The sequence below is a fragment of the Globicephala melas genome, chromosome 2 (assembly GCF_963455315.2).
Source record: "Globicephala melas chromosome 2, mGloMel1.2, whole genome shotgun sequence".
Classification (NCBI taxonomy): domain Eukaryota; kingdom Metazoa; phylum Chordata; class Mammalia; order Artiodactyla; family Delphinidae; genus Globicephala; species Globicephala melas.
The window spans coordinates 155,775,899-155,788,204 of record NC_083315.2 but is presented as its reverse complement, the minus strand read 5'-3'; the positions used below and the strand labels follow the sequence as shown (position 1 = coordinate 155,788,204).

Here is a 12,306-nt window from a genome sequence, read left to right as displayed (position 1 = left end):
TTTGAGATATAAGATCTTTCCTCTCAACTTCTGTATTCTCCAAAACAGCAGTCCCCAACCTTTTTGGCACCAGGGACCAGTTTCATGGAAGACAATTTTTCCACGGACTGGGGAGGGGGGGTGGCGGTGCAGGGGGGGGTGTGGTTTCGGGATGATTCAAGCACATTACATTTATTGTGCACTTTATTTCTATTATTATCACATTGTAATACATAATGAAATAATTATACAACTCACCATAATGTTGACAGGAGGTGGAGCTCAGGCGGTAGTGCAAGCAATGGGGAGCAGCTATAAATACAGATGAAGCTTTGCTTGCCAGCCACTCACCTCCTGCTGTGCAGCCTGGTTCCTAACAAGCCGCGCACTGCAATGAAGAGTAGCCGCCGCTGGGGGCAACTAGAGAAAGCCGGCAGGCGGCAACCAAGACACAATGCAGCCAAAAATAAATAAATTAATTAATTATTTTTAAAAAGTAGTACTTACATAAGGAGGTAACAAGTCCTCTTAAAATAGTAAGAAGTGAAAAGTATTAGTATAACTTTTCCGGCTAATGGTCACCCGACTATTAAATGAATTACAAATGTTGACGGAATCATAATTTTATATAATACATAAAGAACACTATGATTTCCTGTGATTTTTTTTTTTGTTGTTGTTGTTCTTTTGATGCTCCCAAACAAGCAGCTGTGCAGCGAACTGAGAAGCAACTGATATTCCTCAACTATGGTTTCAGAGGCATACAAGTTTGACATTTTGTTTTGCTTTGCCTTTTGAGGATAAACTCCCTCACTTGTCCAGACTACATTCCATGTCTCTGGAAATTCCTAGGGACAAGAAAATTAGGTACTGTGAGCTCTGCCTTCTAAACAGAGCATTCTCTGTTCTGCGTGAAATGTTGATATAAAGGCGAGATTAGCTTGGACAGAACAGGTCAAAAGCCTACTGAGTTGCAGTCCAAGACATGGACATTTTCTGCCCCTCTTCCGCAGCGAAAGGCCATGTGACTTGGTGTGTCACATGCCAAGTATTTCAGATGTTAGTATGTCCTGACCATGTGGAGTCACTGAATTTTGGCAATATTTTTAAAAACCGGGAAAAGTTGTGCGATCGTAATCCCGGTTATCAGTGTTTCGGGTTGGCGGTGGGTGGGTGGGGGGTGGCATTTCCACCACCTTGAAAAGTCATTTAAAGTACGTGGGATAGTAGAGGCCGGACCTTTGGGGAACTTAAACCCAGAGACTTTGTAGCTTACTGATGGAGAGAACTCATACGGCTTCAGGTGTTATTAATTCTGGAATGTGTTTACGGGGAGCCCAAATCAGCTTTCATCCCTTTTAGGAACTCGTACACAATTCTGCAAGCTAAAGGCCCATCCTAGGGAAGAGGTGCCAACGCCTCGGAAATCGGAATCTGAGTCGAGCCCGTTCTCGGAGATGACTCCGCATTTGAAACTTCCCTCAGTCCGAGCGTGCCAGGGCCAAGAAGCTGGGCCACGTGACCGGCCCTCCTCCGCGGCCATTCCTAGCGGGGCAACAGCCAGCGCCCCTTCAGCATTTCGTATCCCCTCCACCGCGCGACGGCGCATAAATGCCCGACGCGCGGCGATCCCAGCTAGCTCTGGACTCCTGTGTCACCAGAACTCACGCGTTTTCCAGCAATGCTTAGCAAGTTCCTCATCCCAAAGCAGGTGCAGGAGACTTCCGCCTGGGTGCCGACCACGTGATCACGCGAGACTTGGGGAGACAGAGGTCCAACTTCACTACTTAAGTCCCCGGGCCCTGCCCTCACAACAGCCTCCATTGCGCGTGACGACGCGCGGCGGCCTCCGCCCCGGCGCGCCTGCGCACGCGGCTCTCGCGGTGTCTCGCGCTCAGACCCGCCCACCTCTGCCCCCGCCCCTTCCGCCCCTCCCTCCCCCTCCGCCCTGTCTCTCGGCGGCAGCGGCGGTGGCGGCGGCTCGCGCAGCTTGTTGGCTCACTATATAAAGGGGAGAAGCGGGCGGACCGGACGGCTGGAGCTGCAGCCGGTGGCGGCAGCGGCGGCGCGGGGAGCGGCGACCGGTGGTGGTTTCCCTCCTTGGTGCGGGGTGGGGAGCGGGCAACGCCCCCCAGGACCCCTGAAGGGTCGTGGCCTTTTTTTTTTAAGGGCGATTCTCGAGTTTTTAGCTCCGAGGACTGCTCTCCTCCTCTACCTCCTCTCACCGCTCCCCTCTCCTCCGTCAGAATACGATTTTGTTTGAAAAATTTTTCCCCCCAATTTTGCGGTGGCTTGGGTCACCCTCCGGGTGTTCTTTTTTTGTTTGTTTGTTTTTGTTTTTATCTTTTCTCGGGGTTGCCCCCCTCTTGTTTGTGTTGTGTGTGGAAATGGCGAACTCGGCAAATACAAACACCGTGGTAAGGACGTGGTTTGGTGGCCTGCGGGGGCTTCGTTCAGGCGGCAGCAACGGCCGGACCGGGCGGGGGCGGGGACGGCCGCGACTCCCGGCCTCGACTCTCTTCAGCCGCCCGCGCGGCCGCCGCGGCCGCCGCCGCTTCCCGCCTCAGGCGGAGCGGGCCGGTGCGCCGGGCGGCGGGCGCGGGGGGGTGCCGAGGCTTGCGGCCGCGGCGGCGGGGAGGGCGGGGGCGCCTGCTGGGCCTGGGGCCGCCGCGGGGCGGTTGGGCCGGGGCGAGCGCGCGGCCCCGGCCCCAGACCCCGGCCGCCAGGAGGGAGGGCGGGAGGGGCGCCGCCGCTTCTCCCCGAAGCGGGCCCGGCCGCGCCGGCTGGAGGAGGGCTCCCGGAGCAGCCTCAAAACAAAAACCGTGTTTGGGGAGCTGGGCGAATCCCCAAGACCCACCGCGATCCACTTTAACGCAGTGAAAGGTTAATGGCTACTTTGGGGGTTACTTTGGGCGTTTTGGCGGTTGTGCTTAAAGAGCCTTCATTGGGGCCATTTTATGTTTAAAAAAAAAAAAAAGGACGAAGGTTGAAAAGCACTTATCTCGGTTCCTTCCGAATCGGTAAAATGGCGAAGGGGAAGCAAAACCCCCATCGTATCTTCGACTAGCAAAAGCACCAAAACAAACAAAGCCTACAGTAGTGGTCAAAGTGCCCCGCTTTCGCCTTGAAATTTGCCTACTTCTCACCGTTTGTCCCTTTTTTCTTACTTGCGATCACGTAGGTTTGCAAAAAGCAGTCACATAAATAACCTTTTCAGTCACCAACGCAAAATGTGATCACTAGTCCACCCCACTCTCTTATTTTTATTATGACAGTAAAACACTTTTTTGCCCGGTCCCAAATGCAGACAAGCCCACGGCAGCCCGGCTCCGTACCGTTGACGACTCGGGTCGATCCATCATGGCTGCGGCCGCTTACCCTGCTTTTCAGTCCCTGAGCCTTGTGGTCCTCCTCCCTTTGGCTGCCCTGTTTATATAGAGCCATTGCCGCTCTCTAATATAGACTCTGCCAGGATGGGAAGGTGCTTTTCAGGCCTACGTCACCGCCTCTCCATTTAAACACCAGATCCGGCTTTAAATAGTGAGAGCTGCTGAGAGCGGGGCTGGGAGGTGCGTGCTCCCGAGGCGAGAGGCTGGCGCGTGCAGAGCTCAGTTTATTCCTAAATCCTTTGCGTACACTGTAATTTCGTGCCCAACCGGGTCTGCTTTTAGAGCCCCAAGTTTTTGTTTTCATACAGCAGCTGGGATTTGCGGTCTTTGATAGGGGAAAATAGACTTGCCATCCTCTTTTATTTTATTTTTATTTTTAAGGAGAATTTAAGCTCAGATGTCTAATCGTTCTTGTATTCAGAAGATGCATGCATTATTGTCGGTAATTTTTTTTTTGAAAAGTTTACTACATTAATTGTTAGCTGTGGAGGATTTGATTTTGGTAGTATTTTGTTTATCACGTATTCAGGAAATGTTAGAAATATAGCTCCTAATATTTCATTATGTTTTCCTATAATAAATATTTGAGATACGAAGCTTTTCAAAGAAATAGTAAGTGCCTAAAGCTTCGACGTAGGACCTATGTCTACAGTACATTTATGGATCGGGGAATTGTGAGTAATTTGCTTAGTGGAAACTGGGTATTAAAATTCTAAGTAGACGGTGTTTTTGCTGCATTGGCTGTTAATGTGATATCCAATATAGAAATTAATCCAACTTATTTTCCAGTATTGTACCAGGTACTAACACTTTTGAAAGAAATCCTTTAATCATTAGATAATGGCACTAATGGCCCTTTAATTTACGAGTTTTTAAGTTTGGAATATCTGGTTTTTGAAAACTAGGACAAACCTAAATTAATGTGTATTTCATAAAAGGCAAAAACTTTGGCTTAAGTACATTTTAGTATTCTAAATAATTCAGAAATTGCTTATTTCACATAATGCCTGTGTACTCACATACTTTGAAAAACGTCAGTATTTTGCGCGCTTTTTAACTCTTGAACAATTTTAAATTGCATATACTTCATGAATAATACACATTTCCCTTTCTTTAACTATAGTGCATATGAATCCATTAAGTGGTCAAGTTGTGGGTTAATTAAAGCACAAAAGCAAAATCTTAAAGCAAGATTGATTCATTAAGTAGGGAGTGCCAGAAGAAAGCACATTGTACCTATAAATGTGTGGATATCCAAGCAGAATATTTTTAGGGATGACCGACTTCAGAAACACCAGAACAACATCTATTTTGCTGGAAAAATAATTTATATCGTCAATTTGAGATTTATACTACCAATTTAAAATTACACTGTATCTTTATAATGCCTTGAGTCATTGGTTTAAAAAAAACTTTATAAATGTATTTTTGTAATTCAGTAGTTGAATTGCCATAGATAAGGTGATACCCATAGTCAGATAGACTTTCCTTTATATATAGAATCAGAATGCTAACATAAGGAGGCACTGTAGAGATGCAGAAATCACATGAATAATTTTAGTTCATAGAGGCAGATTTGGCAAAATAAAAAGATGAGTGAGTGGAACGGCAAAGGTGAGAAACTAGATACATGAATTGTTTTTCTGGTTGTAATGAAAAGGAACAAATAGTTTTTAATGGTTGAGGTAAGTTGTATAGAGGAACTCATTATTTATATTTTTGCCTGGACAAGGACACATAAGAGGTTTCCTCTGTGATAACAGTATTGCTGGGAGAGATGCTAATGAAACATTTATTTATGTTTGAGGTTTGCTTATGAGAGCAAACCCTTGGTTTTATTGGGTAAGCAGTAATTTTTAAGCAAGATATAAAACACAGATAATGACAAAGTATTAAAATAAAAAGGCTGTTGATCTTAGCTCTGTGTGATAATGGATAAGATTTATAGCAAGGCATCTCTGGTTTTACACTCTGACAAGCAAACTTCCTTTTGTCCATTAAAAATAGGATGTGGGTTGGGCAAAGTCTTCAGTCTCTTACCTTTTGGTTTTTAAAAAGTACTTTATGCTTTTAAAGTGCTTGCACATCTATTCTCATTTTATTTTTCTGGCAACCTTCTAAAAGCAAGCTTCCCCCCAAGTAATGCCAACAATAATAGTTACAATAATAATAGTTTAAAAATAAATATCGAGGCTGCTTATAGTTCTATTCCATAGCATCATCTGGGCAGTAGTAGGAGAGAAATCCTGGAAAAGAGATCATTGTGGCTTGTTCCTCTGAGACTTTGAGACCTGTTATTGTGGTTATATGAACAGCTTGATGGTATAATTTAAAGGTACAGACTGGGTAACAAAAACTAAAATTAGGTGATTTTTAAATTTGAATACTTATTAGGTTGCAAATTATTACCAGGCAAATCACAGGACATAAGTTTCTGTTAAGACAGCGATGACGTTAGGAGATACAACGGGTTAAACCAAGCAAGGAATAATAAAAACCAGACATAGCAACCCATAAAACTATATCGTTGGATATAGTCAAAACACATTAAGTGTTTTGACTATAACAACATGGGTAATTACAACTGGAAACTGTATAGACCTTGTATCTGTGATGATCTTCTGTATATGAATTGTATTAAACAGTCGTAAAACCTTTATTAAAATATGCAGTCATCAAATAATTCATTTTAACTAAGGCAGTTGATGTTTATGGGAATGGCCATACCTTTAAAGTTACATCTTCTAAAATAAGTTTTAGAGAGTTGGAAAAGGGACTGTTGTATTACATTTGTTTTGAATTTGTGAAAATGTTATATATTTTAATATGTGAAAAGCAGTGTTTTTTAGCAGTCTTTTATTTTCCCTTTAAAGCCTAAATTATACAGATCTGTGATTGAAGATGTAATTAACGATGTGAGAGACATCTTTTTGGATGATGGAGTCGATGAACAAGTTCTGATGGAACTAAAAACTGTGAGTTTGCTGCTTTTTTTTTTTTTTAACATTCTCTTCAGTCAGAAACTATACTTCATAATTTTGCCATATGATGACCATTTGACTTTGTTGCAGGAAGCAGTATAGTTATGTGAAGGGTGCTGGTTTTGAATCCCAGCTCTACCATCCATTCTTCCTCCGACGTTAGGCAAACTGCTTATATTTCAGTTTCCTTATATGTGAGATGAGAATTAGTAGTACTTACCTTTTAGGCTTGTTTTGAAGATTAAATGTAATGACTATATAAAGTGTTTAGCAAAGTGCCTGGCAATAGTATTAGCTATTATTAATGGGCAGTTAATATCCATTTATGTTTTAATTACTTGACATTCCTGTAAGGTTTTTTTTTTACTTTTTCTTTTTTTGTGGTCTTAATGCACTGGTATTCTAAAATGTATTTATGTTGTGGAGATTAAGTGCTTGATAAATTTCATGTTCTGGAGTCCGATTCTCTATGTGGGCCAAATATTTGGTTTACAATGTATTCTAGTTTGGGAGCTGCTTTTCTGCCTCTTCTATTTACTTGGATTTAAGCAGAAATATATAGATACTTTTATTTAGCATTTGTGTTTTCTTGATGGTGTAATGACTCATGAAATCATGGAATATTTTTGCCTTACTGCTCAAAACAGTGGTTCTCAAAATATGGTCAGTGGACTTCCCCACAGGCTCTTTCAGGGGTCCATGCGGTTGGACAGATGCCCAAATCTGAATAATCATAGTATGTTTGTCATATTTCCAGTAAAAGTTGTATTCCATGAAAAAAGTGACCAGTTAAACTTGCAACTCAAATGTACAAGTGCTTTTCCTTGAGATAACTCTTCCATATGCAGCAGAAGGGCTTTATGCATGCTTCCCATTTTGATGTACCAAATATTAAAAAGATGTTTACGTAAAGGTTGAGATGAGATCATTGTTGATACTAAGACATGCAATTGTTTGATATTCTATTCATGATATTCTATAATGAAATGTGTTAACATATGGCATGTCTGCATACTTCACTGAACTCATATTTTCCATTTAATCGAAGAGTTTGAAAAGTTAATTGGTATATGGTTTCAGATTGTACATTGCAGCTACCTGTTAAGAAACCATCACTTAAAATACTTTTTCCTTTCCCAACTACTTAGCTATGAGAAGGCAGATTTTCTTCATATACATCAACGAAAGAAAACTGAATGTAGAAGCAGATATGAGAATCCAGCTATTTTCCTTTTAAGCCATTTCTCACGAAATTTTTTTGGAAGATATGGTTATTTTCATTGAAAGTATTTATGTTAACATGTAATGGATACGTTGTTTTTTCTTTTTTTTTCTTCTTTACTCCTCTGGATCTTATTTTTTAAATGGAAATGCATTTCTTTTATTTATTTATTTTATTTTACTTTTGGCTGTGTTGGTTCTTCGTTTCTGTGCGAGGGCTTTCTGTAGTTGTGGCGAGCGGGGGCCACTCACTATCACGGCATCTCTTGTTGCGGAGCACAGGCTCCAGATGCGCAGGCTCAGTAGTTGTGGCTCATGGGCCTAGTTGCTCCGCGGCATGTGGGATCTTCCCAGACCAGGGCTCTAATCCGTGTCCCCTGCATTAGCAGGCAGGTTCTCAACCACTGCGCCACCAGGGAAGCCCACGTTATTTTTAAATGTCAACATTAAAAAAAAATCTTATTTAAAATTTCATAAAAGTTCATTGAGGTCCTCATTAATTTGTAAAAATGATAAAGGACTCAGACTAAAAAGTTTTAGAACTGCTGGCTTAGAGATTGGGAATTGAGCTCCTTTAGAGCTATGTATAAATAAGTAATCACAGTTAATGAATGCTAAGGAACATTTGTTGTGGTCTTATTTATCCATTCAACAGAGGCGTGGAGGCTGCAATTTAGCAACTTACTATTTTAAATAAAGCAAATCTCACCTATGTTGTGGTGATAAAATATATCTTAGAATGTTGCAGCATCTGTGGGCAGCTTCTGTAGAATTTTCAATACGAATCTGCCCCTGTGAGGAAGGGAAAATATAGGTTTGAATGAGATGAGGAAATATTTATTTACCTTGTGAGAAATGTAATGGTTACTGAAAGTGAAGAGTAGGTATTTAAAAATACAAGTGAAGGAATGCCAACTCTGAGACATGAGTTGGAAGAATAGCAATATAAACTACTCAAACATAAAGTATCTCAGGGATATGAATAAGAAGAGAATAAGCTTATTTTGATTCCTTAATGTTACATGTAATGAATATTTTATAAATATGTTATACCCTTATAATGGTTGTCCTTGTAGATCTGTGATCTTATGTAGAAGGTACAGCATTTTTAGGTGCAAAAAATTAGTCCCAAAGGCTTTAATTTGTGGTACGTCAGACTAGTGGTCAATCCAAGTTGTTATCTCCTCTTGCTTTTCACAGAGTCTGTTGATATTTTCCTACTGGTCCCAGTTAGAATCAAGGTGTTCTTTCCAAACAGAATGAGCTATCTTTGAGACCAAATAGCTCCACCTGCATTTTTAGTACATAAGACTTTATACATGTATACACGTATATACAGATATATGTACATATAATATAGTATAATAGTATAAAAAAAGTAATATCTGTGTTTTATAGGTTATGCACTGATTTTTTGTTTAATGCTTAGTTTTCTATGACAAAATTGTGACTTATTCAACTTTGAATCTCCAACCTCTACCACAATGCCTGGCATATGTGGTTGGCATTCAGTAAATACTTAATTAAACAAATTAATAACACTTTGCTCCAGAATCTAACTGAAAAAGGTAGTTTAATGTTTTTGTTGTTTTTTAAACGGGGCATACGCTTTTATTCTGGGTTGTAGCTGAATTTAAATATAAAACTGTTAGACTGAAATGAGTTTGTTATTTTAATTCTCTGCACTAAATTTCTTCAGGATCTCATTAGAATTTCCAGAATGTGCCCTAGTTTTAACAGTCTGACAGCCAGCATTATGCAGTAGAACTTTCTGTGGTGATGAAAATGTTCTATATCTGTGCTCTCCAGTATGGTAACCACTAGCCACATGTGGCTATTAAACACTTGAAATATGGTTAGTGGAACTGAAGAACTGAATTTTTATTTAATTATAATTAATTTCACTTTAAATCACCACGTGTGGCTAGTGGCTACTGTATTAGACCTTGTAGGTTTGGATATTCTTGCTAATGAAAACTAACAATATTTCATATTTTAAGCTTTATAAAAGACTATCATTAGTTCTATCCCCTTTCTCACCATTTTATAGTGTTTCACAAACTTCTGTCAAAAGCTTCCAAACGGCTGTGAAGGATACAGTGGTGTATTAGATTATGAATTAAGATGAGTAATGAGAGTGCCTGTAATTTGAAGTTCAACTAGATAATTCAGAAAGGGACCTTCTACATTAAAATAATTCAACCTGATTCTTGAGGTTATCTGTTAACACTGTGGGTCTCCTTTAATGTATGAACTGTGGGAGATAGAAAAGATGCATAAAGCACAATGTTGGTTTTCTTGCTTTTTTCTCTAATTGAAGTGTAATTGACCTACAACACTGTATTAGTTCTAGGTGCACAACATAGGGATTCAGGATTTCTATACATTAGAAAATGATCACCACTTGATTTTCAATAAAGCTATATTTGAATGTAAATTGTGTTTTAGATTGGTAAATGACTATGGGTGGAAATGACAGTCTAGAAGTCCTCTTCAAAGTAAGTGATAAAATTATCCTGATTTCTAAACTGTCAGACCCAGCCCTATCCAAATAGCAAGTACAGTGGGAGATAGAAAACATGGCCTCTCAATAAAACAAAGTGAGAAGAATTCCTCATTTGGAGACAAATCTGAAAAAGTTAATCTGCCCCTAGATCTGTTTTCTCATCCTTGGCACTACTGACATTTGGGACCTGTTAATTCTTTGTTGTAGAAGGCTAGTTATCGTAGGATATTAGCAGCATAACTGATCTCTGCCCACTAGATGCCAGTAGCAGCACCCCTTAGTTCTGACAACCAAAAATATCTCCAGACATTGCCAAATGTCCCCAGGGCAGAAGGGGAAAAACTACCCCTGATTGAGAACCACTATTCTAAATATACTCTAGTTGTATATAAATACTTGAACCATAAGTTGAACGATGATCTACTGTTCTATATCATTTGGCCTTGGGGAAAGCTCTGTTCCCCAACATCATTTCTAAAGAGCCCAAAAATTCAATTGTCTTATGTTTTATCCAGGAGCTAGTTGTTTTTGTGAGAGTAGGAGAATCCTTTAGAATTTCTAGCCCAGCATACTGCCAGGGAGCAGTAGATCTGGTAACGTTTTATAGATCAAAAAATGGAATAAATATGCTTTGACAGATCATTTAGCAAGTGGTAGAGACTTGAAGCTAAGCCTTTTGTCTCCAGATAAGGAAGGTACCAGAGTTGTGACTAGACCTGCTCTGATAGCAGCAGTACAGTTTAGAGATTAGAACTTTGGACCAGAGCTGGGATTATGGTGAGGAAAGTGAGGGCCTAGAGTCCAAAATTTAAACTTTAAATTTAAAATTTAAAGGACATTTACTCTTCACTCTCAGGGTCCAGCCCTGTTGAGTCAGATTGCCTGGATTGTATGATGGTTTTGCCTGCTGTTAGTTGGTGATCTTGGATAAGGTACCTAACTTCTTGTTCCTCAGGTTCTTTTTCTGTAAAAAGGAGATAATAATAATGTCTATTTTAAAGAATTTTTGTGAAAAACGAGTGTACACGGAAAGTACTTAAGTGCACGTTAAGAATTCAGTGTTAGTCTAGTAAACATCATGGGCATAACATGATGCATATCCAAATCATTTTGGGAACAGAAAATGAATTTTCTCCATGTCTAATTCCGGAGACCTGGCAAAGATTGTTGAAATAGGACTGCCAGAAACAATAGCTATGGTGTTGGGGGGAAAAAGTACTATAAAAATGTGGAGAGAAGAGTTCTTCCTATTTTCTAAGCTAGCTAAATAAATAAATACATACATAAATAACAATTCAGTATTCTTGGTAGTCTTTAGGGGTATTAATATGATTACTGTTGCCAAAACAGTATTACATTATTTTAAACAGATGATATTTTAAAAATAAAATATTTTGATAAATAAAATTATTTTAAAATGAAATTGGAGAGAAACAGAAAACATTCAACTAATTTGAACTTTACATTATTTGATATTATAAGCGTAATGCTAAATATTTGTATGGTATTATTCTTGTATTTTTCACATTACCTAGAGCAGTATTTGGTACTTAGTAAATATGGATTCTCAGTGGCCCACTACTCCAGCGTCCCCTTGCTCCCCCAGAAGCAGTTTGAAATGTGTGGTTCCATGTTTGCTTGTTATAATGACTAATGGGCATCTTTGGCATTTAGTAGGCTAGAGGAGTGTTGTATTTCATGTACATTTCCTGTGGTAATACCCTGTAAATAAAGAGTTATTCTGCCTAAAATGTTGGTAGCATTTTTATAGAGAAACTACCTTAGAAAACAAGTTCGTTTTCCATTCTTTTTGAAATTAATATTAAATTTCTGATAAGTTCTTAGTCATTTTGTTAGGTTATGAATAAGACATAGTCTCTACCCTGAAGGAGTTCATACTTTAATAGAGAAGGTAGACTTAGTGTGAAAAGTGTACCAATAGAAATATCTCTAAGGTATAGAGGCAGTGAGCGATTTCTTCGCGGCTATGTGACTTTGCATTTGCATTCTTTGGGGAATTGTGTGGGAAGACTGTCAGTCATAAGGAGTAGTTTACGAAAGTTTAGACAGGAGGTATGTATGCTATATTTAGGGAACTGCAAGTAGTTTGGAAAATAGAGTGCAAGTTATAGTAGCAGTTGGAGAAGTTAACATAATATTGCATTAAGGAGCTTGGTCTTTAGAGTGAGAAGGATTCTCTGGGGTGCTAGTTAAAAGACAGAGTTTTGGA

General features: G+C 39.9%; 1 protein-coding gene across 1 annotated transcript in view; it reads left to right on the top strand.

Annotated features, from left to right (window-relative positions):
- The first annotated feature begins 1,937 nt into the window (after positions 1 to 1,937).
- GTF2A1 (general transcription factor IIA subunit 1) overlaps positions 1,938 to 12,306 on the top strand; it is a 46,186-nt gene continuing 35,817 nt past the window's right edge. The window contains exons 1-2 of the mRNA XM_030848693.2: positions 1,938 to 2,396; positions 6,242 to 6,343. Of these exons, the coding sequence (XP_030704553.1) occupies positions 2,367 to 2,396; positions 6,242 to 6,343 (132 nt within the window). The 5' untranslated portion in view covers positions 1,938 to 2,366. The remainder of the gene's footprint in view (positions 2,397 to 6,241; positions 6,344 to 12,306) is intronic.